General features: G+C 49.3%; 1 protein-coding gene across 1 annotated transcript; it reads left to right on the top strand.

Annotated features, from left to right (window-relative positions):
* Positions 1-177: 177 nt before the first annotated feature.
* Positions 178-27,857, top strand: ESRRB (estrogen related receptor beta). Its single transcript, XM_032965190.2, has 6 exons — positions 178-442; positions 5,195-5,311; positions 6,250-6,372; positions 12,226-12,387; positions 16,235-16,504; positions 19,829-27,857. The coding sequence occupies exons 1-6, from the start codon at positions 178-180 to the stop codon at positions 20,071-20,073; spliced, it is 1,182 nt and encodes a 393-aa protein (XP_032821081.1). The 3' UTR covers positions 20,074-27,857.
* The last annotated feature ends 41 nt before the right edge of the window (positions 27,858-27,898 follow it).

Genomic DNA, 27,898 nt, shown 5'->3' on the forward strand with positions numbered 1-27,898 from the left:
TTTTTTTTAATAACGCGGTATTCCTCAGGAAAGCAACTCCCTCGTTACAGGAGAACAAACTGTGTGTTGAACTTATTTCGCACCGTACGTAGCGATCCGTTGACACACCAAGTTCCCCCTTCTCCCAATATCTATCGTGAGATAATCCCTCCCGCTGCTGCTGCTGCAGCTGCCACCATGCGTGTCCGTTGTTGTCGCTTTTGTCTCTCGTTCTACCTCAGAGGTGGCAACGCCAACCACGGGGCGGGTTTCCCGCGAGGGCCGCTGGCCCCAGGGCTCGGGGTCGGCGTTGGCGGCCGCTCGGCCTGCGAGGCCTTTGCACTGCACGGGCCGCCCGTGCCCAAGAAGCTGTGCCTGGTGTGCGGCGACGTGGCCTCCGGCTACCACTACGGCGTGGCCTCGTGCGAGGCCTGCAAGGCCTTCTTCAAGCGGACCATCCAGGGTGGGTTGTCGGAGTCGAGTCGCCCACTTTCACACCTGCAGGGTAGGACACTTTAAACAAGGCCCTGTCTACAATCATTAAGCGAAGCATTCGGTGTATTTTCTTTGGGTTATTATCAATACAATGTCAGAATCAGAATGTTTATTTATCCTTGGAGAAACCCGATGAGCTTTGAAGCTCTTTTTTCACGGATGTCCAGTCGGGGTGGGTCAGAACGTTACAACAACAAACAATACTACAATAAATTTTGATTTAAAGCTTTCGTGACTGCAGTAATTCATATTCTTAGTTTTTTCGGTAAAGTCACGTTGAAGAGAAACAACAAAATAATAAAATATATATAAACAATAAAAAAAATTCTCACGACGTTTCGACCATAACTCAAACGGTCATCTTCAGGTGTGTTGGTTTGCATGAATTTATTTTTAAACGGCGCATTTATTTATTTATAATTAAAAAAAACGTTAGCGCCACGCGCAGCGATTTGGAACTGTTACTGCGATTCATTTTCTGATGGTCTGAAATCCGTTTTAGCTAAAGGTCTAAACTTTGCTGTCACACCGAGACACTTACCGGTTAATGATGTCATTGCCCATGTCGACGTTGCACTCAAGGGCTTGAGTCACATCTCTGCAGACGTAGCAAGATCTGAAATCGCTGCAACCCTCAAAAACGCTAAGTTGCCACCCAGCAACATCAGCAAAGACGAACGTTTTGAATTATCTCAATTAAAAAATAGGGATGATATTGTCGTCCTCTCAGCCGACAAAGGCAATGCCACTGTCATCATGGACAAAACAGAATATAACAACAAAATTCAAGAACTACTCAACGATGGCAGCTACACAAAAATAAAAAGAGATCCCACCAACAGCCTGGTCACCAAAACGAACAAAATAATCTCTGATTCAACAGCATTAATTGATGAGATCAAACAGTTCTCGTTGAAGCCCTCTGCTGCCAGGCCACCAAGATTATATGGCCTTCCAAAGATACACAAAGAAGATACACCCCTTCGTCCCATCGTCTCTACTATCAGCTCCCCCACCTACAAACTGGCACGTTTTCTTGCTGATATACTGCGACCTTTCACTGGAAAAACCACCTCTGCGGTACTAAATTCTACTCACCTGGTATCGACAATCAAAGGCATTTCCCTGTCCCCAAACGACCTGCTTGTCAGTTTTGATGTGGTGTCCTTGTTCACCAAAGTCCCGGTACCTGACACCATCGCTATCATTGAAGACCTGGTTCATCAAGGACTGCATACTGATGTACCCCCCCTGGTGAGACATTGCTTAACCAACACTTACTTCACCTGGAATGGAACTTTCTACAAACAAACTGAGGGCACCCCAATGGGCTCCCCCCTATCTCCGGTTGTAGCCAACGTATTCATGGAAAAATTTGAAACTGACGCCATCCAGACTGCCACTCTACGCCCGACCTTATGGAAGAGGTACGTTGATGACACCTTTGTCATCTGGCCACATGGCCAGCCTGCTCTAGACCAATTCCGCGACCACATCAATTCCATACAACCAGCCATCAGATTTACCATGGAGGTCGAAAAAGATGGCAAACTACCCTTTTTGGATGTCTTAATTAAAAGAAGACATGATGGTTCAATGAGCCACTCTGTCTACAGGAAAGCTACCCATACAGATGCTTACTTGAAACCGGATTCCCACCACCATCCATCCCAGAAGAACTCCCTCATCAAGACTCTATACCATAGAGCCCAATGCATTTCCGACCAGGAACACATTACCAGTGAACTCAAGCACGTACACCAGGCTCTCAGGGCTAATGGCTACTCCGACTACACAATCCGCAAAGCCATCACTCCAGTCATGAAGAAGGATCCTCTTGTGGAGCCACTCAAAACCATCACCTTACCCTACATTGCAGGGGTCACTAAAAAGATCTCCAAAATCCTGAACAAACACAAGATCCAGGTCCGATTCAACACAGTACATAAAATCCGTGATTTAGTTCCATCTGTAAAAGATGCTGTTCCAGACATACAGTACCCGGGCGTTTACAAACTAAAGTGCCTCTGTGGTAGTAGCTACATTGGAGAAACCAAAAGACATATCTCGGACCGCATCCGCGAACACAAAGCAGACTTGAAACACGGTAGGACGAACTCTTCTGCCGTGGCAGATCACTGTTATAATTCAGTGGGCTCACATGACATTGACTTCTCCAAGACGGAGGTTCTTTGCAAACCAACCGGCTACCATGAGAGATTCGTTCATGAGGCCATTCACATATACAAGCACAGAGACAATTTCAACCGAGAAGATGGATTCAGGCTTAGTAACCACTGGAAAGATGTTTTAAATCATTTCTGTTCTTAATTAATTGTATTTTTACGATGACCTTCAGACCGCAGCTCTTTCGCCAGCATTGCCTCTTAATACCTCTCATACCACGGTTAATGGTATAGTTTTACAATATGGAGCATACTAGGGCCTCGCAGCTGTCTCTCTCCCCCTCCTCTGTTCCGACCATGGACGAACTCGTCCGTCTGAACGGGGCCCGTAGCTATCCGTGGTGCTGAAATTTGAGGGTAAGAATCCACCCATTTTTTCGCCATATAGCATTGTGATATATAACGACTTATTGTTGGTAGCTTAGCTGATTGGAGAATATAGAGTTTATTGATAACATGAAGGTAATTTATATTTTAGTTTTTATTGCTTCACTATATAGTACTGTGAATAGCTCAGATGTGTAGTCATTTCTGTGACCAGTCACTAGCTAATCACTCAGTTGTTTCAATGCTGGATTCGCCTAGTTATTTCAATGCTAAATTCTCCTGTTTGATTTGTACTAAGGGCCTCGGTGAATGTGTATGCTCTGACTTTAACGTAGCTATTTCTGCAGCAGGTACAAGCTCTATTTCTGCAGCAGCTTAAAGGCCGTATCTGAACGTGGCTCTTTCACTCCAGCGCTGTCCTACCAGACAGTCTCGCCCCCTTCACCTGATGAAGGCCGCTTGTGTTGTGGCCGAAACGTCGTGAGAATATTATTGTGTTATTTTATCAATTTATTATTTTATTATCATTCTACGTGACTTTACCGAAAGAACCAAAGAAGATGAATCATTGCAGTCACGAAAGCTTTAAATCGAAATAGATGGACTAGTCCTGGGTAAACTGCCAAATCGCTGCGCGTGGCGCTAACTTTTTTTAAATAAATAAATAAATGCGCCGTTTAAAAATAAATTCATGCAAACCAACACACCTGAAGATGACCGTTTGAGTTATGGTCGAAACGTCGTGAGATTTTTTTTAATTTTTTTATATATATTTTATTATTTTGTTGTTTCTCTTCAACGTGACTTTACCGAAAAAACTAAGAATATAATACTACAATCAATTACAGGAGTGCAAAGTATAGGAAAGGTAGGCAAATCACTCAAAATAAATACCTGAAATAGAGAAATTATATAAGTTCAAACTGCATAAGTACACCAATTGCCAAGCTTGGGCAAGGCAGCAAAAACAACAGGAAGAACAGTCCCAGACCACACCAGGACAAGGACACACAGCCCCTCAATAACATTGCACATTAAATTTGAACTATCGGTTTCCGAGTCTCAAGACGTTGGGTAACTTGCCCCCTTCACCGCCTCATTCCTTGGATCCACCGCTGTTGCCAACTCTGCCCGTGCAAGCAGGAGGCTGCTGCTGACTTTAAAAACCATCCGGCCCTATGCCGACGATGTCCGGGGCTCTTAAGTCGCCACTGACGACATGAACCCAACCTCACTGCTGTCCACGCTCAAATCCTGCCTTGACGCGGTCTCATCCTGGGTTGGTGCCTTCCTCCGGCGGATAAACGTCGCCAACACCAGGGGGGGGGGGGGCACTTCTCATCAGCACAATTTCAATCGCAGTGAACCAATCGATCGATCGATCTTTATTTCACGTGCCAATAAAGTAGTGCATCGGTGCGAACTGTAGCGGAACGGGAACGGTACCGGGGATTGTGGGGAGGGGGGGGGGTGACGGAGCCACAGGAATGAAAAACAAGAAACCCGTCACGACCTCGGTGGCTAACACCGAACGAGCAGAATAAATAGCAACCGCGTGCAACGCATTGCACCAGAAAGTTTTAGTAGCAAGTACAAAAAAAAGTAACCGAAAAGCAAAGAAGGGGATTTTTACTTGACGTTTTAGACGTTATGGCAGGGCAAGTGTGGAGACTGCGGTGTGAGTGTCGGGGACTTCTTCAGTGCTGCCACAGAGCGCGAGAATCCTTGCGCGGTGATGTGGGTGACAAAGCGCGGGGGCGAGGAGGCGCGCGGCGCCTGCCCACGCCGTGCCGGCCTTCCCAGGCGCTCGCTCGCAGCAACGCTTGCTCCACGAGTGTGCCTAGGCTCCCCGGGGGGATCGTTGTCTCCGCGTTTGCGTGTGAGGAGCGGTGGTGTAGCGGTTAGCGCTACGCCGCGCTACGAACCCCGGCCACCCGAGTTCGATTCCCGCTCACGGCCACCTACACCGGTGACGATTATCTGAAACGGTCCCGGGCCACCCCTAGGTCTACTCAGCCTCAAAAGAGTACTTGATGCGGTGTGTAGTAAACATCGCCACTGGGGAGACAAAGGCGGCCGGGCATGCTGCTGGCCACGCACCCCCTCGTGTGCCGTGCCGGCCTTCATAGGCGCTCGCGAACAGCACTTGCCCCAACAGTCTGTTACAGGCTATGCGGGGGATCTTTGCCATTTGTGTGCGGGCGCAGGTAACATCGAGTACAGCTGCCCTGCGGCGAGCGAGTGCGAGATCACCAAGCGCCGGCGCAAGTCGTGCCAGGCGTGCCGCTTCGCAAAGTGCCTCCGAGTGGGCATGCTCAAGGAAGGTGAGAGAGAGAGACAGACAGTTTCCTGCGATCGTAAACCAAAAGAGAGAGAAAGAGAGAGAGAGGAGATGGGTGGGGGAGGCCAGGGCAGAGGCCGTCACCCAGCCACCACGGCGGCACCGCACCGGCCGCTTGTGCCCCCGCTCTCTGGAGATTTGTGCGCGAGGCCGACGGCACCGTACACACGGCCCAGCAGCAGCAGCAGACGGCACCGTACACACGGCCCAGCAGCGGCAGCAGACGGCACCGTACACACGGCCCAGCAGCAGCGCCGTCGATGGGTGGCCGCGTGGCTCGGCTCGGTGTGCGTTGGCGTGCGCGTTGGGTGGCGATGGAGCGGCGATGTTGGGGGAGCGGTAGCGTCGCGGTCACCGCGCTGCTGCGCTACGAAGCTGGTGACCCGGGTTCGATTCTCGACTCGGCCTCAAACGAGTAGCTGGTGCGGTGTAGTAAACATCGCCACTGGGGAGACAAAGGCGGCCGGGCGTGGTGTTAGCCACTCATCCCCTCGTGTGCCGTGCCGGCCTTCATAGGTGCTCGCTAACGGCACTTGCTCCTACAACATGTTAAGGCTATACGGGGGATTGTTGCCTTTGTTACGGGGAGCGGTGGTGCAACGTTTAGCGCATTGCGCTACTAAGCCCGGCCACCCAAGTTCCATTCCCGTTCGTGACAAATAACAGTGGTGAATATTTGAACCAGTCTTGGGCCTCCTCTATATGAATTCAGCTCTAAATCGGTACTTGGTTGCAGTGTATATAAACATCAGCACTTGGAAGACAAAGTCGGCTGGGCGTGATGCCGGCCACCCTACCCACCCACCCCATTGTGTGCCATGCCGGCCCTGACGGATGCTGCTCGCTTAACAACGCTCGCCCCCAACGATCTTGCATGAAGCCACGTTGTTACAGGGGGGATCTGTGTGTCTCCTCGTGCAGGCGTGCGTCTCGACAGGGTGCGTGGGGGCCGACAGAAATACAAACGCCGGATTGACACGGAGAGCGGCGGTCTCCTGCAGCCACCCACCGACGCCGCCGCCTTGCAGCCCGTAAAGCGACCCGGTGAGGATTTTGCCACTCGTTGAGTTTATTCCGCTGCCCGTTGTGGGCATTGCTGAGCGGCCCGTTTGTACCCGAAGGGTTGCCTTATTGCACACAGTGACGGACTGGGACTAAAAATCGGCCCAGGCATTTGTGAAGCACACACCATGGGCCCCAAACTGCAGTGGGATCTCATTGGGCCAATTTGGCGGCTGGGTCCAAAACACAAATGGGTGGCTGGTGAGCAATGATCTTTGGGGGCTGCTGCATATGTGGACTTAATAGCCAACTGAGAGCGTAAGTAAGCAATTGAAGCATACACAGAGGTAATGCAATATTTATTTAAATATATATTTAACTCTAATCACATTTTTTATTTCCCCACACAGACCGGCCCACCGGCCATAGGGCAGTCCGGGCCTGGTTATACCCCTTTCCCACTGGCATATCCGAGCCACGCCAGTTGTGGCGCCGATTGCAGTACGGGGTGGTTTTCCGCTGGCAACAATGCTGAGCCGAGCCGGGACAAAACCGTGCTATGCTGGCCTCACATTAAGGCGTCTGAATCCGGGCTCGTGGTCAAGCAGGACCAGGGGTTAGGGTTAATGTCATTCGTTGCATCAAGTCAGCATCACTTTAACGCGCGACGGCTCATGTCATGCTTTCACGTTTGTACACGGAAAAGAGGAGTCGCCCAGAAGAGGTTCAGACATTCATCTCTTTGTCGGCGTTTATTCACAAGTAACTATAACCACAAATCTTGCTGCACTGCCATCTGCTGCCCAACTCCGAGATCAGCCGAGGTCAGCCGCATCCCAGGTGACTGAGCAAATCAGCGTTCAAACCATTTGTTTATTATCCACCTCTAAAATTTCAACGATAGCACGTCTCCAATTTTTTATTTAAAAAACTTTCCCCAAGACGCGGCTTTGCCAGCTGTACCTGCCAACCCAAGCCGCAGCGTCTCTGCCCACACAGACGAGCCATCGGTGGGCACTCACCTCTCTTGGTGACCACGAGCAAGTGGCGGAAATTCCACATTCTCCACCTAAAACTGCCACAATATTCTGGTTGCCCTCTCTGCTCTGAAGGGCCATTGACCAACCCTTTGTCAGTCCACTGCTGGTTGAAGGCCCCATATTTCATCAGTTCATGGTTGGCGAAGGGAGTGGCCAGGACCTCTTCAGACATCACTCGCCACTCATTTTAGCCGTGCCCTGGAATTAAAACTTGGGCCACCAGGTTGGTGGCACGATGCGCGAATCACTGACCCACATCTGCACCCACAACGTGAGTCACGGTGGCGAGACGTTAACTATACAGGAGATCGTTGGTTCGATCCCGACGCCTGTATATTTGGAGTTTGCGATGTCTCTCCGCTAGCGGTCGCGTCGATTTTTGTACGGGTTCGCTGGTTTCCCCTCCACATTTAGAAACATGCGTTTTAGAGTATTTGGCTGATATACATGTCCACGTGATAAGTCACTTCGTTGAGCTATCATTTGTGTGGCCGGGTCGCTTCTGAAAAGGAGCTATATAGCTCAGTGAGCCTTACCTGGTAAAAAAAAATAACAAATTCTAGTTGACTTGCTTCTGTCAGTAAACAGTGTGACTGAACACTGTGGTAAGGTTTAACACGTAGGCTTTCGCGACCAATATCCATTTAGGTTTTTTTTTTGTTGGATTAGATCACGTGAATATGAATGTCGTTAAACCCGACACAGCCAATTAGTAAGGTTTGTCACGTAAACAGAACATGCCAATTCGTTTCTAGTACAGCACACCGGTGTGGTGGAGAGCAAATCCACAACATTTACAATCAGAGTACGAATCCCTCTATTTAAAGGACGAAAGAGGTGGACTTCTCCATAAATCTGGCTGTCGCCTGATGAAGCTAGTTGTAATTACTGGCGAAACGTCGTACTCAGATTGTAAATGTTGTGGCTTGGCTCTCCAACACACCGGTTAGTGCTGTACTAGTATACTACACTACACACTACTATACACTACACTATACACTACACACCGGTGTGCTGTACTAGTGACGAATTGGCCACGTTCTGTTTACGTGACAAACCTTACTAGTTGGCTGTGTCAGGTGGTGGCGGGTTTAACGACACATTTATATTTACATGATATAATCCAACAACAAAAATGTATATTATGGACTGCGGTGAGGGTTGTTTCATCTATGCTTTCGTTAAGTTCTCCCATCTCGATGTATCTGCTATGTCTGTGTGTGTTCGTATTTCTGATTTATACGTTCTTGTCTGTCTTTGTGTGCACCAGTGATTGTTGTCTATCTGTGTTGTTGTCTTCTGGTGTTGTCTGTTTGTCTGTCTGTGTTGTTGTCTGTGTTGTTGTCTCTGGTGTTGTTGTCTGTATTGTTGTCTGTGTTGTTGTCTGTGTTGTTGTCTGTCTGTGTTGTTGTCTGTGTTGTCTGTGTTGTTGTCTGTCTGTGTTGTTGTCTGTGTTGCTGTTTCTGTTGTTGTTTGTGTTGTTGTCTGTGTTGTTGTCTGTTTGTGTTGTTGTCTGTGTTGTTGTCTGTCTGTGTTGTTGTCTGTGTTGTTGTCTGTCTGTGTTGTTGTCTGTGTTGCTGTTTGTGTTGTTGTTTGTGTTGTTGTCTGTCTGTGTTGTTGTCTGTGTTGTTGTCTCTGGTGTTGTCTGTCTGTGTTGTTGTCTGTGTTGTTTTTTTGTGTTGTTGTCTGTCTGTGTTGTTGTTTGTGTTGTTGTCTGTCTGTCTGTGTTGTTGTCTGTGTTGTTGTCTGTGTTGTTGTCTGTCTGTCTGTGTTGTTATCTGTGTTGTTGTTTGTGTTGTCTCTGTTGTTGTCTGTCTGTGTTGTTGTCTGTGTTGTTGTTTGGGTTGTTGTCTCTGTTCTTGTCTGTCTGTGTTGTTGTCTTTGTTGTTGTTTGTGTTGTTGTCTGTGGTGTTGTCTGTCTGTGTTGTTGTCTGTCTATCTGTGTTGTTGTCTGTCTGTGTTGTCTGTGTTGTTGTCTGTCTGTGTTGTTATCTGTGTTGTTGTCTGTGTTGTTGTCTGTGTTGTTGTTTGTGTTGTTGTCTGTGTTGTTGTCTGTGTTGTTGTCTGTCTGTTTGTGTTGTTGTCTCTGTTGTTGTCTGTCTGTCTGTGTTGTTGTCTGTGTTGTTGTTTGTGTTGTTGTCAGTCTGTCTGTGTTGTTGTCTGTGTTGTTGTCTGTGTTGTTGTCTGTCTGTGTTGTTGTCTGTCTGTGTTGTTGTCTGTGTTGCTGTTTGTGTTGTTGTCTGTGTTGTTGTCTGTGTTGTTGTCTGTGTTGTCTGTGTTGTTGTCTGTCTGTGTTGTTGTCTGTGTTGCTGTTTGTGTTGTTGTCTGTGTTGTTGTCTGTGTTGTTGTCTGTCTGTGTTGTTGTCTGTGTTGTTGTCTGTGTTGTTGTCTCTGTTGTTGTTTGTGTTGTTGTCTGTGTTGTTGTCTGTCTGTCTGTGTTGTTGTTTGTGTTGTTGTCTGTGTTGTTGTCTGTGTTGTTGTCTGTGTTGTTGTCTGTCTGTGTTGTTGTCTGTCTATCTGTGTTGTTGTCTGTGTTATTGTCTGTCTGTCTGTCTGTGTTGTTGTTTGTGTTGTTGTCTGTGTTGTTGTCTGTGTTGTTGTCTGTGTTGTCTGTCTGTGTTGTTGTCTGTGTTGCTGTTTGTGTTGTTGTCTGTGTTGTTGTCTGTGTTGTTGTCTGTCTGTGTTGTTGTCTGTGTTGTTGTCTGTGTTGTTGTCTCTGTTGTTGTTTGTGTTGTTGTCTGTGTTGTTGTCTGTCTGTCTGTGTTGTTGTTTGTGTTGTTGTCTGTGTTGTTGTCTGTGTTGTTGTCTGTGTTGTTGTCTGTCTGTGTTGTTGTCTGTCTATCTGTGTTGTTGTCTGTGTTATTGTCTGTCTGTCTGTCTGTGTTGTTGTTTGTGTTGTTGTCTGTGTTGTTGTCTGTGTTGTTGTCTGTCTGTGTTGTTGTCTATCTGTGTTGTTGTCTGCCTGTGTTGTTGTCTGTGTTGCTGTTTGTGTTGCTGGCTATGTTGTTGTCTCTGTTTTTGTCTATCTGTCTGTGTTGTTGTTTGTGTTGCTGTTTGTGTTGTTGTCTGTCTGTGTTGTTGTCTGTGTTGTTGTCTCTGTTGTTGTCTATCTGTCTGTGTTGTTGTTTGTGTTGCTGTTTGTGTTGTTGTCTGTGTTGTTGTCTGTGTTGTTGTCTGTGTTGTCTGTCTGTGTTGTTGTCTGTGTTACTGTCTGTGTTGTTGTCTGTTTTGTTGTCTGTCTGTCTGTGTTGTTGTCTGTCTGTGTTGTTGTCTGTGTTGTTGTCTGTGTTGTTGTCTGGCTGTGTTGTTGTCTGTGTTTTTGTATGTCTGTATTGTTGTTTGTGTTGTTGTCTGTGTTGTTGTCTGTGTTGTTGTCTGAGTTGTTGTCTGTGTTGTTGTCTGTCTGTGTTGTTGTCTGTCTGTGTTGTTGTCTGTGTTGTTGTCTGTGTTGTTGTCTGTCTGTCTGTGTTGTTGTCTGTCTGTGTTGTTGTCTGTCTGTGTTGTTGTCTGTCTGTCTGTCTGTGTTGTTGTCTGTGTTGTTGTCTGTCTGTGTTGTTGTCTGTATTGTTGTCTGTGTTGTTGTCTGTCTGTGTTGTTGTCTGTGTTGTTGTCTGTCTATCTGTGTTGTTGTCTGTGTTGTTGTCTGTGTTGTTGTCTGTCTGTCTGTGTTGTTGTCTGTCTGTGTTGTTGTCTGTCTGTGTTGTTGTCTGTCTGTCTGTGTTGTTGTCTGTGTTGTTGTCTGTGTTGTTGTCTGAGTTGTTGTCTGTGTTGTTGTCTGTGTTGTTGTCTGTCTGTGTTGTTGTCTGTGTTGTTGTCTGAGTTGTTGTCTGTGTTGTTGTCTGTCTGTGTTGTTGTCTGTGTTGTTGTCTGTGTTGTTGTCTGAGTTGTTGTCTGTGTTGCTGTCTGTGTTGTTGTCTGTCTGTGTTGTTGTCTGTGTTGTTGTCTGTGTTGTCTGTGTTGTTGTCTGTCTGTGTTGTTGTCTGAGTTGTTGTCTGTGTTGTTGTATGTGTTGTTGTCTGTGTTGTTGTCTATCTGTTGCTGTTTGTGTCGTTTTGGGACCACTTCTCAAATCTCTTCCCTGACACTTCAATTACTCAGATGTCTCTGGTAACCACTGATATCTTTACATTGCTTAACATTGACTGATTGCCAATTAAAAATATTTTAACAAACATTAATCTAATATGCAACTGTGAGGTTACGCAGATGTCATTTATGAATTGTGTTCAAAGCGTTTGGCAGTTTCCGAACCTCATAGCTGAGGAGGATGTGGCCTTCACACCGGCCTAGTCATAAAATGCTTTTGGCCTTGACCTCATGAGGCCACCCCTTGACTCTAATCCCGCGTCTATCTATAACAGGGGTGGGCAAATTTTTTGACCCGCGGGCCACAATGGGTTCTAAACTTTGACAGAGGGGCCGGGCCAGGAACAGATGGTTGGAGTGTTTGTGTGAACTAATATAAATTACATGTAAACATCGTTACATGAAACGATTTGACCTTTAACAGGTAGCAAATCATTTATTTGCAAGGCAATTTAATCAATTGCACGAACATGAACAATACAAAAACATGTCGTAACTCCCGGTCAAAGTGCGCCATCTAATGGGGAAATGGGGGCATTGCAGGAGAAATGTAAAATTTAATTTAATAATAATATTTGGACAAGTTCGGCGGGCCGGATTAAAAGGCCCAACGGGCCGTGTACGGCCCGGGGGCCGTACTTTGCCCGCGTCTGTCTCTAACGAAAACTACCTGTAGCTAACCGCGCCAGCTAACTTCTTGCCTTTCTACCCTTCACTCCTCTTCTGTCTCTCTGCATCGATGTTATGTCTCCCCACGTCCGCCCGCCAGTCAACAAGATGGTCTCCCAGCTGCTCGTCGTGGAACCCGACCGCCTGTTCGCCATGGCGGGGCCCGGGGCGGCCGAGTGTGACGTCACAGCGCTCACCACGCTGTGCGACCTCGCCGACCGCGAGCTCGTGCTCATCATCGGCTGGGCCAAGCACGTGCCGGGTGCGCCTACCTCCCCCTAGCTCACACCGCCTACCTCCCCCTAGCTCACACTGCCTACCTCCCCCTAGCTCACACCACCTACCTCCCCCTAGCTCACACCGCCTACCACCCCCTAGCTCACACCACCTACCACCCCCTAGCTCACATCACCTACCACCCCCTAGCTCACATCACCTACCTCCCCCTAGCTCACACCGCCTACCACCCCCTAGCTCACACCACCTACCACCCCCTAGCTCACACCGCCTACCACCCCCTAGCTCACACCACCTACCACCCCCTAGCTCACACCACCTACCTCCCCCTAGCTCACACCACCTACCACCCCCTAGCTCACACCACCTACCTCCCCCTAGCTCACACCGCCTACCTCCCCCTAGCTCACACTGCCTACCTCCCCCTAGCTCACATCACCTACCACCCCCTAGCTCACACTGCCTACCACCCCCTAGCTCACATCACCTACCACCCCCTAGCTCACATCACCTACCACCCCCTAGCTCACATCACCTACCTCCCCCTAGCTCACACCGCCTACCACCCCCTAGCTCACACCACCTACCACCCCCTAGCTCACACCGCCTACCACCCCCTAGCTCACACCCCTTATCACCCCCTAGCTCACACCACCTACCTCCCCCTAGCTCACACCACCTACCACCCCCTAGCTCACACCACCTACCTCCCCCTAGCTCACACCGCCTACCTCCCCCTAGCTCACACTGCCTACCTCCCCCTAGCTCACATCACCTACCACCCCCTAGCTCACACTGCCTACCACCCCCTAGCTCACACTGCCTACCACCCCCTAGCTCACACCGCCTACCTCCCCCTAGCTCACACTGCCTACCTCCCCCTAGCTCACATCACCTACCTCCCCCTAGCTCACACCACCTACCACCCCCTAGCTCACACCACCTACCACCCCCTAGCTCACATCACCTACCTCCCCCTAGCTCACACCACCTACCACCCCCTAGCTCACACCACCTACCTCCCCCTAGCTCACACCACCTACCTCCCCCCTGCTCACATCGCCTACCTCCCCCTAGCTCACACTGCCTACCTCCCCCTAGCTCACATCACCTACCACCCCCTAGCTCACACCACCTACCACCCCCTAGCTCACACCACCTACCACCCCCTAGCTCACACCGCCTACCTCCCCCTAGCTCACACCACCTACCTCCCCCTAGCTCACACTGCCTACCTCCCCCTAGCTCACACCACCTACCACCCCCTAGCTCACACCACCTACCACCCCCTAGCTCACACTGCCTACCACCCCCTAGCTCACACCACCTACCACCCCCTAGCTCACACCACCTACCTCCCCCTAGCTCACACCACCTACCTCCCCCTAGCTCACACCACCTACCTCCCCCTAGCTCACACCGCCTACCTCCCCCTAGCTCACACCACCTACCTCCCCCTAGCTCACACCACCTACCTCCCCCTAGCTCACACCACCTACCTCCCCCTAGCTCACACTGCCTACCTCCCCCTAGCTCACATCACCTACCTCCCCCTAGCTCACATCACCTACCACCCCCTAGCTCACACTGCCTACCACCCCCTAGCTCACACCACCTACCACCCCCTAGCTCACACTGCCTACCTCCCCCTAGCTCACACTGCCTACCACCCCCTAGCTCACACTGCCTACCTCCCCCTAGCTCACACTGCCTACCTCCCCCTAGCTCACACTGCCTACCTCCCCCTAGCTCACACCACCTACCACCCCCTAGTTCACACTGCCTACCTCCCCCTAGCTCACACCACCTACCACCCCCTAGCTCACACCACCTACCACCCCCTAGCTCACACTGCCTACCACCCCCTAGCTCACACCACCTACCACCCCCTAGCTCACACTGCCTACCACCCCCTAGCTCACACCACCTACCTCCCCCTAGCTCACACCACCTACCACCCCCTAGCTCACACCACCTACCTCCCCCTAGCTCACACCACCTACCACCCCCTAGCTCACACCACCTACCACCCCCTAGCTCACACCACCTACCACCCCCTAGCTCACACTGCCTACCTCCCCCTAGCTCACACCACCTACCACCCCCTAGCTCACACCACCTACCTCCCCCTAGCTCACACTGCCTACCTCCCCCTAGCTCACACTGCATACCTCCCACAACTCAGGATCTGCTTAGGAGTTTTCGTGTCTCTCTCCCCACGGTGGCGGAGATTTTTCTCCGAGTCCTCCGGTTTTTCCCTCCACATTTCGAATCAACGTGCATTTTGAGTATTTGGCTGCTCTAAATTTCCACATGATGACAAGCCACTTCGTTGAGCTATCATTTGTGGCCGGGTCGCTTCTGAAAAAGAGCTATATAGCTCAGTGGGGCCTTACGTAGTCTAAAAAAAAATAGTTTAATAGTTTTAGTATGATCAAATAACCCATGGGGCGAACGTCATCCAGAAGTGGATTGACAGAGGGGCTACACACGTGCATCGTCGTCATCGTCGTCGTCACGTGTCGATGACACGTATCGACATCTGCCTGCGTTGCGAGCGCCAATGTGCAGACAGACAGCCCGAGTGAGCCGCACACATTGATTTTGTTAACGTCTCATGGTAATCTCATGGTAATCCCACGTCCCAGCGGCGCGGCGCGGTTTGCCCTGGGCAGTCGATACTGAAGCCACCACCGCCGCCCGGCATGCCCACCGAGAGTGCTCGCCCGGAGTGCTCGCCGGAGTGCTCACAAAGTGTGCTCGCCCGGAGTGCTCGCCCGGCGTGCTCGCCCGGAGTGCTCACCCAGAGTGCTCGCCCGGAGTGCTCGCCCGGCGTGCTCACAAAGTGTGCTCGCCCGGAGTGCTCGCCCGGCGTGCTCACCCGGCGTGCTCGCCCGGAGTGCTCGCCCAGAGTGCTCACCCAGAGTGCTCACTCAGAGTGCTCGCCCAGAGTGCTCACCCAGAGTGCTCGCCCGGCGTGCTCACCCGGCGTGCTCACTCAGAGTGCTTGCCCAGAGTGCTCACCCAGAGTGCTCGCCCGGAGTGCTCACCCAGAGTGCTCGCCCGGAGTGCTCGCCCAGAGTGCTCACTCAGAGTGCTCGCCCGGAGTGCTCACTCAGAGTGCTCGCCCAGAGTGCTCGCCCGGCGTGCTCACCCAGAGTGCTCGCCCGGAGTGCTCGCCCAGAGTGCTCACTCAGAGTGCTCACTCAGAGTGCTCGCCCGGAGTGCTCGCCCGGAGTGCTCACTCAGAGTGCTCACTCAGAGTGCTCGCCCGGCATGCTCACTCAGAGTGCTCACTCAGAGTGCTCACCCGGAGTGCTCGCCCGGCGTGCTGACCAAGCGTTGTCCCGTGGACGTGCGCACCGCCAGGAGGGCGTCGTCGCTCGGCCGTCCGCCGAGGGAGCGCGGCTGCAGCGTGGAGTCACCGCTCTTCACGCCGATAAATAACGACGGCGAAGATGATGATGATGATGGCGACGATAAACACGGGATTACAAATGACGACGAGGATGAGGATAATGATGACGACGAATCTTTGTGTGAATGGGAAGGTTTTTTTTAGTTAAAATCCTAGTTGTTGGCAGTCGATTTGGCACACGAACATCGTCGTCATCATCGTCCCTCTGGACTTAAGTAAATTGGTACCATTTAGTTTTGAAACCAATAGTGGTTTTCCACAATGGAGGCTTTTTCTTTTTGTGGTTAGATCACTGAAACATAAAAATGCGTCGCTAAACCCGCCACCAAGAGTACTTTTGTTTTTCGAACTTAGCAGCGCACTCGGTCGCTATCGGCACAGGCAAGGGCCCCGCTAACGCTCTGTGACGACCCCCGGTCTCCGTCCCTTCCCACCCCCCCCGTCCCCGCCGCAGGCTTCTCCATCCTGTCGCTCGGCGACCAGATGTCGCTGCTGCAAAGCGCGTGGATGGAGGTGCTGGTGCTGGGCGTCGTGTTCCGCTCGCTGCCGTGCCACGGCGCGCTCGTCTTCGCCGACGACCTGGTGCTGGGCGAGGGGCTGGCGCGCCGCGCCGGCCTTCAGGAGCTGGCACAGGCCATGCTCCATTTGGTGGGCAAGTACCAGGCGCTGCGCCTCGAGAGGGAGGAGTACGTGCTGCTCAAGGCGATAGCGCTCGCCAACTCCGGTGAGGGCCCCCCCCCCCCCCCCCAGATTTTTCCCGAGACACGTTGAGAATCAAGGTCACGCGTTTGGGGTAATTTGGCTGTTATACAGTTCCCACGCGATAAGCCACTTCGTTGAGCGATCGTTTGTGGCCAGGTCGCTTCTGAAAGAGAGCTACAGAGCGTAGCTCAGTCGGTCTTACCTGGTAAAATAAAATAAAAATAGTTTAATAGCGTAGTTTTACATTCTCCACAACAACGCAAATTATTATTTTGAGTTACGTATTTAAAACAAGTGAATGCTTTGCGGTGGTCGGGTGACTCAGAGGTGACAGCGTCGAGTCATTGGACCAACAATTGGTGGTCATCGATGAATTCAATAATCGGATGGCCCAGCTGCAGTGTGCGATCTCTACTAGTGCCTGTGTCAACGACAGCTTCCCCCGAGGGGAGCGGTAGTGTCGTAGCGGTTAGCGCACCGCATCACGAACCTGGCCGCCCGAGTTCGATTCCCCGCTCATGGCCAACTCCGGTGATGATTTATGTCAAACGGCTCGGGGCCTCCCCCTAGGTCGAATCAGCCTCAAATGAGTACCTGGTACGGTGTATAAACATCGCCACTGGGGAGACAAAGGCAGCTGGGCGTGGTCCTGGCCACCCACCGCTTCGTGTGCCGTGCCGGCCTTCTTAGGTGCTCGCGAACAGCACTTGCCCCAACAGTCTGTTAAGGCTGTCTGGGGGACCTTTGTCCTTGTTTTTTTTGTTCCTCCTCGGTGTCTAACTTTGCTGCTCGTGTCTGTCTGATGTCTGTTCCACTGCTGCCTGGTGTCTCTCTAGCCCCTACTGCTCCGACAGGCTGGCCGTCGTCTGCCTGATGTCTTACTTTCTCTATTGCGTGCATGTTGAACTTCTTCTGTTGTCTAATGTCTGTCTTACTGCTGCTAGTGTATTTTATTTGTGTGACTGCTGCTTGGCGTCTCTCTGGTGGCTACACGTGGCTGACTTGTGGACCGTCCAGTAAACCACTCTAGTCTGTGCTCCTCTAACGGAGGAGGAGCTGCAAAACGACACAAAGTCTCTCTCTCTCGTCGTGGCCAGCAGCAGACCACGACGTTGGCAACGAGCTTCTGAACCACACTGCTGCGCAATAGTACTAGAATCGAGACTGACTTTTATCTGACGCCCATCTCCTGCTGTGGTTTCTCAACTCCCACGGACGTCTCCCTGGTGCCCCCCTCTCTGCTGCTGGTGTCCGTCACGGTTCTGCACGCGAGCGTTTCCCTGAAGCTGCGCAACGCTACCGCGGCATCGAGCCGTGGCCAAGAAGTAGTTCCTAATAAAATAGTTATAACCTTCTTGGCCGGCTTTACACTACGGTAGCGCCGTGTAGTTGCAACTTAACTTCCATTTGACACCGCGCCTACACGTCTATATTTACTGTAAATAACTCGCTGTTGTACGGACTCATGCCTAACTCAGTTGGGGGGGTCTCTCCTCTCTGATGTCTCCCTTACTGCTACAAGTGGGGCACCACGGTGGCCAGATGTTAACTGCCTCGCTTGGTATGCAGGAGGGCGTGGGTTCAATCCCGGCCCTGACGCCTGCTGCAGTGACGTGCGGTGAGGTCAATGGCTGGGGAGGCACTGGCTAGTGTCAGAGCCAGATTCACACACTGAGGGGGGCGTGGCCTCACGGAGGGGGGCGTGGCCTCACGGAGGGGACGTGTCCTTACTGAGGGGGGGCGTGTTAGACACGTCCCCCTCAGTGAGGCAGATGTGATAGCTGCCTCCCCTGGTGCTTTTTCATTTCAGTTTCATGACGAGACCAGGGAGCCTAAATATCTTTAAACACATACGTGAAATAAGTTACCTGGAGTATGGAAGGCGAGGACATGAAATGAAGGGGTCTACAAACATTACATTGGTGACATACTGAGATAGTAACAGGCACGGGCTTATTGCCCGCGCTCCATCCAGTTACTGAGGGGTTGCGCAATCAGAGGGGAGACTGAGCGCGTCGATGCCTCGCTTCTCGTCTCTTCCTGTATTTACAGCGGAGCTCTGCAAATTTGACGATTTTGACTTTAAAAATGATTGTAATCGTACAGAAATGACATTTATAACACAGATCAGCATAAACATCTAAATATGTATTTTATTTATACTCCTTGATGCTTGGACGCTTGTGTTGCGCCCGAAACGTCGTGATTTATTTTCTGCCTACGTGACTTTACCGAAAGAACCAGTCGCAAAAGATTTTATTTTATTTGATTATTCTTTTTTTTGTAACAGCTATTTTAACTGGAGTATGGCAGGTGAGGCTCTGCCTCCGCTGCCTCCCCTGACCGCACGTCCCTGGCCTGCTGTATATTTGGAGTTTGCGTGTCTCTCTTCTTGTGGTAGCGTGGATTTTTTTCCGGGCCCTCCAGTTTTTCCATCCACATTTAGAATCAACAAAGCGTTTAGAGTATTCGGCTGCTATACATTTCCACATGATCAGCCACTTCGTTGGGCTATCACTTGTTGCCAGGTTGCTTATGAGGTACATAGCTCAGTGGGTCTTACCTGGTAAAATAAAAATTGTTAAAGTGTCCGCCGCCTGCCGACCTGCCTCTCCGCTAATTCCGCCTGCCTCTACTGCCGATGCCTAACCCCCATAGCCGCTGGCGTCTCTACGATGCCTCCCTTGCTATTGTTGCTGTCTGGGGATGGGAACCAGAATTATTGAACGCTCGAATCGCTGCCTCAGATTTGGGATTTTAAAGCCACTCCGTCGGCTTAAGCATCTCTCCAGCGATTAACTTTTCAAACATGTATAGGTGTTTAACAGTAAAAACTATGCACTCACAATAATTATGAGAATAATCATCATCCATACCGTTCGGTATTCAAGATCCTATTTGGCTTCAATCCCTCTGTCCACGTGGGGAGGGGCGAATCCCTAAAGTCTCTTTATAATTGACCCCTCCAGTGTGCCAAGTTGGCAAGGAGTTCAATAGCCTCCTCTGCCTAGTCACTAACAACTTCCCATTTGCATTGCCGATGGCTGCCGGTGTTACTGGCATTCGTCTCTCACCTGGTCTCAAAATTCCTAGCTGCCCGCGTCTCTATTGCTCTGTCTCACTTTCGCTGATGTCCGTATTACTGTCCGTCTCACTTCTGTCTCGATTTTCTCCGTCTCACCTCCGCCTGCCGCTCATCTCTCCTCTGCCTCCTCCATTCCTTCTCCCCTCCTTCGCACCTCGTCTCCGCACCTCCATCCGCACCTCTTCCTCACCACCTCCGCATCTCCTCCGCGCCTCGTCTCCTGCACCTCCTCCGTACCACCACCTCCTCCGCACCGCCCAGACTCGACACACATCGAGGACGCCGACGGGGTGCAGCGGCTGCGTGACGCGCTGCACGAGGCCCTGTGGGAGCACGCGGGCGGCGCACGTCGCGATGATCCGCGGCGCGCCGGCAAGCTGCTCATGACGCTGCCGCTGCTGCGCCAGACGGCGGCGCGCGCCGTGCAGCACTTCCACGCGCTCAAGCTGGAGGGCCGCGTGCCCATGCACAAGCTCTTCCTCGAGATGCTCGAGGCCAAGATTTGAGGAGTTGGTCGTGCGAACGAGGCACGGCGACGAGGGCGACGGTGATGCCGACAATTGCCGCGGCGACGGTGTCGGTGATGACAGCGACGAGGGTGATGATGAATTTCCAGTGTCGTATAGATACTGTTTTGTTGAACAATTACGATGATGATAGCGGACATGATGACGGTGAGGGTGACAATGCTGATTTTGGACAGTGTGGCAGCTGACCGCAATGGAGGGACCACGATAATGATGATTATGACGATGATCGTGATGATCATAAAGCACCATAGTTGAATGGTCAATGTTGTAGTTGAGTCTTGGCCGCAATGGAAGGAAAATTATGATGATGGTCATGATGACGGTTGCTGCTACTAAAAGTTGGAAATTGATCACAAGCGCCATGTTCATAGCATTTAAGTTGAGACTCAACCTTAGCGGAGGGTTGATGATGATGGGTGCTGCTCTGGTCAAACATTTATCAGAAGTGTTCCAATCATTTGAACTGTGCTTCAGTTGAGTCTTGATCCCAATAGTGAGATGATGATGGTGGCCTGCGCTGCTGCTGTTTTTATTTCCAAGATATTAGAAGGCCAGCTGTCTGAATATAAATGATGTTAGCATTGAGATTTCATTGGCTGGAGCGACGCTGAAGATTTGTGCAAGCCTTCAAATGATCAATTGTACATTATTATGGTTGCTGCTGTGTTTAAAAGTCTCAGAAGCACCACGTTTGTCTGGACAGTGTTCAAAGCGCCGGTCATGTCAACAGTATTTTTTAGTTGTGGCTTTCGGGGATTGGAATACCACCCAATACTATGATGGCTGTGGCTTAACGCTGATTATGAGACATCCTCGGCAGGAACGAAGACCAAAGCTGCAGTGGCGAAAGACACGAGACTGATTAGAAACTCTTGGAGGTTGCTTGCGGATCTCTATCAGGGATTAACGCACACAGTTCAAGATTATAAACGCAGTGTTGCAGGTCAAAAATATTCCCTTCCAGTGCCCGATTGGTGCGACGAAAATTATTGCGGTGATGGATAAATGTAATTTGCAGGCTTCTATCGAAGTGGTAAGCCTCATGGCCTGCAGGCCGTATGAAATGAAGTCACGGGCCGTGTCTGGCCCTTGGGCCATGCGTTCCCTACCCCTAATGTAGGGTTTATAATTGTGGCGACTGCTAGACTGAAGTTCCTTGCCTCTGGGCCAAATCACCCAGTAATTCACAACAGCTGCACATCATGGGTGCCACGGTGGCGAGATGTTAACTCCCTCGCCTGGTACACAGGAGGTCGTAGTTTCGATCCCGACCCTGATAACTGCTGTATATTTGGAGTTTGCGTGTCTCTCTCCCCGTGGTCACGTGGATTTTCTCCGGGTTCCCCGGTTTCTCCCTCCACATTTATAATCAACAAGACGCGTTTAGAGCATTTGGCTTCTTTAAATGTCCGCATGATGAGCCACTTCGTTGAGCTATCATTTGTGACCAGGTCGCTACTTAAAAAGAGCTATGTAGCTCAGTGGGCCTTACCTGCAAACATGCATTCATGGTTTAGTTTTTTTAAATACAGTATTAACGTGGAAGGTATTTATCCCCAATGGCTGAAATTGGAGGTCCCAGAACCAGACACCGCATGGACACACAAACACCGAGTGTTAACGATCACAAGTCGTATTTGTGTCGTGCGATTGTATGTATTTATGAAAGCTGTAGTTAGTGTGTCTTTCCATTATTTAATATTTACAAATAAGTTGTATTTATGCATTTAAAAGTTTACAAATGTTTTATTTACTCGGGTGTTTGGCAACTTGATTATAAATTATGTAGGTTGAGTTTTATTCCATATCACAGCACGTTATATATTCGTCGACTCAACCCATCATCATCATTCCTTGGGGGAGGGGGTCGATACAATAAGTACCGCTTTGTGTAAAAGTCAACCGTGTTCATCCCATGGAAAGACAGGGTCCTGCCATGGGAAGGTGGAATTTCCACCAACGACTCGGCACCACCAACTGCTATGAGCACCAGCCAACGCGTGTTTGGGCACAGAGACAAAAGGGTCGTTCCATCCAGAGACTGGACCTCACTGCAGCTGAGACGATTACACAAAGTAGTCGAGACGCTCACTTTTTTCTGGGAGAAAAAACAAATCGATTTGTTGGAGATGAAGGATTATTTCTCAAAACACTGCCACTGCAGAAGAAACAAGAAACCCGATTGTGGTCAGGACAGCCCCCAGAGTCGGATTGTTTGGTTTGACATCTGGCTAAATCGACATCACTGCGCCGACCGCACAGTTGTCAGAGCCACGTGCTCTAATGCTGCTCGTAACGTAAGAGGCAGGCCCAAAAACACAAACAGCTCCTAAATATTTGTGTCTAGACTGTGAGTCAGGGGGTAGCCAAGGCGGTGTGACAGGGGATAGCCAAGGTGGTGTGTCAGGGGGTAGCCAACATAGGCAGTGGTGCAAATGTGAGTGTAGAAGCGACGGTGTGAAACCTATTCATCCTGCAGCAGGCCATGTTCACTGTCATTCCCCCTCTGCGGAAAGACCGTAGCGTAGGCAAAGGAAACGTTGTGAATTAGTGCCCGTTTGCTCGTGTTTGGTGTCCTGAGAAGTGCCGGTATATGGCGTACCATCGCATACAGGCACATTTACACCACGGTGCAAAGGTGTTTAGCTGCCAGATGTGTTTGTTGTTCTGGTCGCTTCTTCCTTTAAACCGGTGGCCTGCGAAGGCCATTGAAGTGGCCCGCTAAGAGATACCCCTCGCTGAGAAAAGAGACAAACACGTGATAGAAAGCGAACCCCCCCCCCCCAATGTGTAGACCAGACATACAGCTTAGTGGGATGAAAGCGAGTTGAACAAGCGATGAATGGGAGACAATAGGGACTCGAGGTACACGTTCGTGGTTACAGGTACAGCGGCCATGACACCGTGACACGTCGTGACGTCGTGTCACCTGGTCACGTCGCATGAGCTTGTCAGCAAGCGTTCGTTTTATTTTTGGGGGCCCTGCCCGAAAATATAGTTGATGAAGTTTAACACGTAGTTCGCTTTCGCGACCAATATTATCCATAATAAAGGGTCTATTGGGTCAGATCGCGTAAATATAAATGTGTCACCTTTTCTCTATTTAAGACCGAAACAGGAAGACTTCTTCACAATTGTGGCAAATCGCCTGATGAGGCTGATTGTAAACGTTGTACTCAAATTGCAATTGTTGTGGGTTTACTCTCCAACACACCGGTGTGCTGAAGTAGTAACTAATTGACACGTTTTGTTTACGTGACAAACCTTACGAATTGGCTGTGTCAGGTTGTGGCGGATTTAACAAGGCATTTATATGTACGCGATATAACCCAATAAACGTTTATTATGGATAGTTGAAGAAGCCCGCATTAAGCCATTCATCACACAAACGTCAACATGGTCATCGTTAAATGGAACTTCTTCGTCAACAATATTGAAGACAAATATGAGCTCACAGGACAGACGGTCTGTTTTTGTAAACATTTAGCAGAAATTTAGCACGGTGTGGTTGACATGGGCCCTGCTCCAAGAAATGAAATGGTTAGGGCCCTGTGTAACCCCCCCACTCCTCTTTAGAGCCTGTTGCCTAGGCCCCTATGTCCCACAGGCTGCGGTGCAGTTGCACCGCCTGCACATTCGATAGCTGCACCGCTGATCTAGCATTCGTTGTGGCTTGCATTTACAGTTGTGGCGACACCGCATCGGCCTCCTAAAGTCGGGAAATCCTTCAAGAAAATATTCATGGACGCCATGAAAACAATGAACGCTCCAGTAAAAATCGAAGCAATACTGTGTTGAATTTCGAACGGCTCCTTATGGCCACTTTGAAGGTAGTCAACAGTGGTTGTCCTTTGTAAAGCCTAACCCCTGCCATATGAATGTGGAATTTCCATCACTGGACCGCCAATGGAGGATAAGCACAGCCTCTCACGGGGTTGAGAGGAGAGACACTGACGAAATTATTGAGGCGAATAAGAAAAACCACTACGCAATAAACTTTAAAATATTAATTATGTACCGTACAGTGGCTGAGTGTCTCGGTAGGTTAATAACATTGTTTCTGATCTGCCAATCTAAAGTCCTATTGCAAATGTTTGAAATTGTTGAGCTTTTGACGAGCAACGGTGGGGAGTTGCTGATGTGCAGTCACAGACCTCTGTGTAACAAAAAATCGGAACATTTTTCTGCCCTATCAAATTGGAATGTGCTGCCCGCTTCAAGTTTTCTTCCGAGCTAATTGCCTGTCACGATTATCCAGAAAAGCCAGCCCTATATCCTGAGCTATCATTACAGCTGTGTGACACTGAATTAAGCACATTCGATCATTTCTGGCACAGTTACTCGTTTCCATCTCTATATTGTAATGTTTTTCTGTTATGATATGCATTAACGTCTCACGCCCTTTGAAATTCCAAACCCAGGGATTCTCAAAATACAGTCCTTAAAACTTAAACATTGCACACATTTCCACATTTTCCAGACTTCATTTTTAATATGGCACATTCAGCTTACAAACTATACACACCTGATGATTGGTAAACATAAAAAACCCATGCTGGCGGCTCGTGAGGTCTGGCGTTTGAGAAAGCATGATATAGATTAACAGCGTAATGTTTTTATCTGCTCCAAGGCCAAAAAAGGGGCCGGTTTATTGCCTTTAGAACATATGTATTTTGAACGTATTTGGCACCGTACGTAGCCAACCGTGCTAATTGGAGGTGCGGGGGAAGGACCACAAACTAAACAAAATAAGCAGTTCTAAAGAAATTACTTTTCAATCTGGATTGAAAGTAATCGATTTCTCTTCCAGGAAGTTTCATTATTCGACGAATTGAATAACATTAAATTATTCTGAAAGGGTAAAAAATCAGGGTTTGCACTTGTGTGCTGCTGGACGGGAGGTAATGGGCGGGGCTTGGTGATATCTATGGAATCTTGAGGCACGTCACGCTGGCCGTGGCCTGTCGTGGGGGGTTTCCCACCTTCGGGAGGGTATGATGGGGGGACGCTTGCGAGTTTTAGTCGACCTAATTGTCCTCGTTCCAGTTGTGTTTGAGATGCTGGATTAGTAGGGTTGGTGGTAGTGCACTGTCATGGCACCTCCCACTGAGTCACTCAGCCACCGGCTTAAACGATCGTTAGTAAAGTGGGTGGCATGGTGGGTCTCTGAACTTTGCCAGCTGACACAGTCTGGTGTACACGGCGTCTTCCATGCACATACGAATCTCGACACACAAGTATTTGGAACTTTCTATGCACCATACGTAGCCAATTGTGCTAATCAGAGGTGCGAGAAATCAAGAGCGATGGAACGAGAGAATGGTGTGCTGTAGAAAACAGGCTACGCTATCACCAATGGTTGCGCCCACAAAAGAAACGATGGCATTTCGCTGGTCACTTGAAATTGGTGCGTCACAGCACTGAGGCCAACAAACACAAATGTGACGGTGATTAATGTCATGCGAAGATCATGCAGGAGCACCGTCTTTTGTGTTTGGTTAGATCAGGTCTATTATTGATCCAGAGGTCGTGCTGTATGGTTCTCTTCCGAGACCCTTTCTGATGGTGGCACGAGGTTGTGCCAATAGTGAGGGTTCCCCTGCCATCACGACACACCGTTGACGATATACATTGCCATGTAAATTATGGATTAAAAATCAAAGCATGGGGCAGTGTCTGGGAGTGTGGACCGATGCTGTTGAATTATTCACCCTGCCAGCAGCTCGATGAATTGCCACAAGTCTGGGTCACGATTCCATCACTAATTTATATTTTTTTGTTTCGTATGTTCCATCTCGTTCTGTCTCGTTCCCTCAGTTGTTAGATTAAACCACACGAGCATGTAGTGTGTGCACAACCGATTCGTGTATGCACGATTTGATACGTGTGTTGAGATTGTAAGAATAAATTTCGATCAATGAACCATCACAAGCCAATGAACAGATCCTTGCTGTATTCCTAACAGTGCGTTGTTCACTTTTCCTCACTACAGTAGTAGTTTGTCTGTTTGCAATACAGCTTCGTTAACGTTCATGCATTTGTTAATATTGCATATTGAACATGTTGGAATTTAGAAAAATGCACACAAGTTCCAAATTTCATGTACGGTTTTATAACCTTTAAAAACTCGCTTAGCTCACGTAGGTACTGTATACAGTGAGGGAAAAAAAGTATTTGATCCCCTGCTGATTTTGTACGTTTGCCCACTGACGAAGAAATGATCAGTCTATAATTTTAATGGTAGGTTTATTTGAACAGTGAGAGACAGAATAACAACAACAAAATCCAGAAAAACGCATGTCTAAATGTTATAAATTGATTTGCATTTTAATGAGGGAAATAAGTATTTGACCCCTCTGCAAAACATGACTTAGTACTTGGTGGCAAAACCCTTGTTGGCAATCAAAGAGGTCAGACGTTTCTTGTAGTTGGCCACCAGGTTTGCACACATCTCAGGAGGGATTTTGTCCCACTCCTCTTTGCAGATCTTCTCCAAGTCATGAAGGTTTCGAGGCTGACGTTTGGCAACTCGAACCTTCAGCTCCCTCCATGGATTTTCTATGGGATTAAGGTCTGTAGACTGGCTAGGCCACTCCAGGACCTTAATGTACTTCTTCTTGAGCCACTCCTTTGTTGCCTTGGCCGTGTGTTTTGGGTCATTGTCATGCTGGAATACCCATCCACGACCCATTTTCAATGCCCTAGCTGAGGGAAGGAGGTTATCACCCAATATTTGACGGTACATGGCCCCGTCCATCGTCCCTTTGATGCGGTGAAGTTGTCCTGTCCCCTTAGCAGAAAAACATCTCCATGTTTGACGGTGGGGATGGTGTTCTTGGGGTCATAGGCAGCATTCCTCCTCCTCCAAACACGGCGAGTTGAGTTGATGCCAAAGAGCTCTATTTTGGTCTCATCTGACCACAACACTTTCACCCAGTTGTCCTCTGAATCATTCAGATGTTCATTGGCAAACTTCAAACGGGCATGTATATGTGCTTTCTTGCGGGCGCTGCAGGATTTCAGTCCTTCACGGCGTAGTGTGTTACCAATTGTTTTCTTGGTGACTATCGTCCCAGCTGCCTTGAGATCATTGACAAGATCCTCCCGTGTAGTTCTGGGCTGATTCCTCACCGTTCTCATGATCATTGCAACTCCACGAGGTAAGATCTTGCATGGAACCCCAGGTCGAGGGAGATTGACAGTTATTTTGTGTTTCTTCCATTTGCGAATAATCGCACCAACTGTTGTCACCTTCTCACCAAGCTGCTTGGCAATGGTCTTGTAGCCCATTCCAACCTTGTGTAGGTTCTACAATCTTGTCCCTAACATCCTTGGAGAGCTCTTTGGTCTTGGCCATGGTGGAGAGTTTGGAATCTGATTGATTGTTTGCTTCTGTGGACAGGTGTCTTTTATACAGGTAACGAGCTAAAAGACACCTGGGAGCCAGAAATATTTCTGATTGAGAGGGGGTCAAATACTTGTTTCCCTCATTAAAATGCAAATCAATTTATAACATTTTTGACATGCGTTTTTCTGGATTTTCTTGTTGTTATTCTGTCTCTCACTGTTCAAATAAACCTACCATTAAAATTATAGACTGACCATTTCTTTGTCAGTGGGCAAACGTACAAAATCAGCAGGGGATCAAATACTTTTTTTCCCTCACTGTACGTATTCCTGAATCCAAGCCAAAACGGTCTGTTCAGTATTTTTCGCTTTATTATATTAAAATTAAAAAAAATTTGAACGTGTATAATAAATGTTCGATTAAGTGTGTGTTTTATATATGTAATCAATGTGC

The sequence above is a fragment of the Petromyzon marinus genome, chromosome 33, assembly GCF_048934315.1.
Source record: "Petromyzon marinus isolate PM22_M1 ecotype Great Lakes invasive population chromosome 33, UKy_Petmar_22M1.pri1.0, whole genome shotgun sequence".
Lineage (NCBI taxonomy): Eukaryota > Metazoa > Chordata > Hyperoartia > Petromyzontiformes > Petromyzontidae > Petromyzon > Petromyzon marinus.

Excerpts from the sequence above, each read along its gene's own strand:
- ESRRB (XM_032965190.2), top strand. The coding sequence starts at position 178 with ATGCGTGTCCGTTGTTGTCGCTTTTGTCTCTCGTTCTACCTCAGAGGT. Across the intron at positions 443-5,194 it reads CTTCAAGCGGACCATCCAGG|GTAACATCGAGTACAGCTGC; the intron begins GTGGGTTGTCGG and ends GTGCGGGCGCAG. Across the intron at positions 6,373-12,225 it reads GCAGCCCGTAAAGCGACCCG|TCAACAAGATGGTCTCCCAG; the intron begins GTGAGGATTTTG and ends TCCGCCCGCCAG.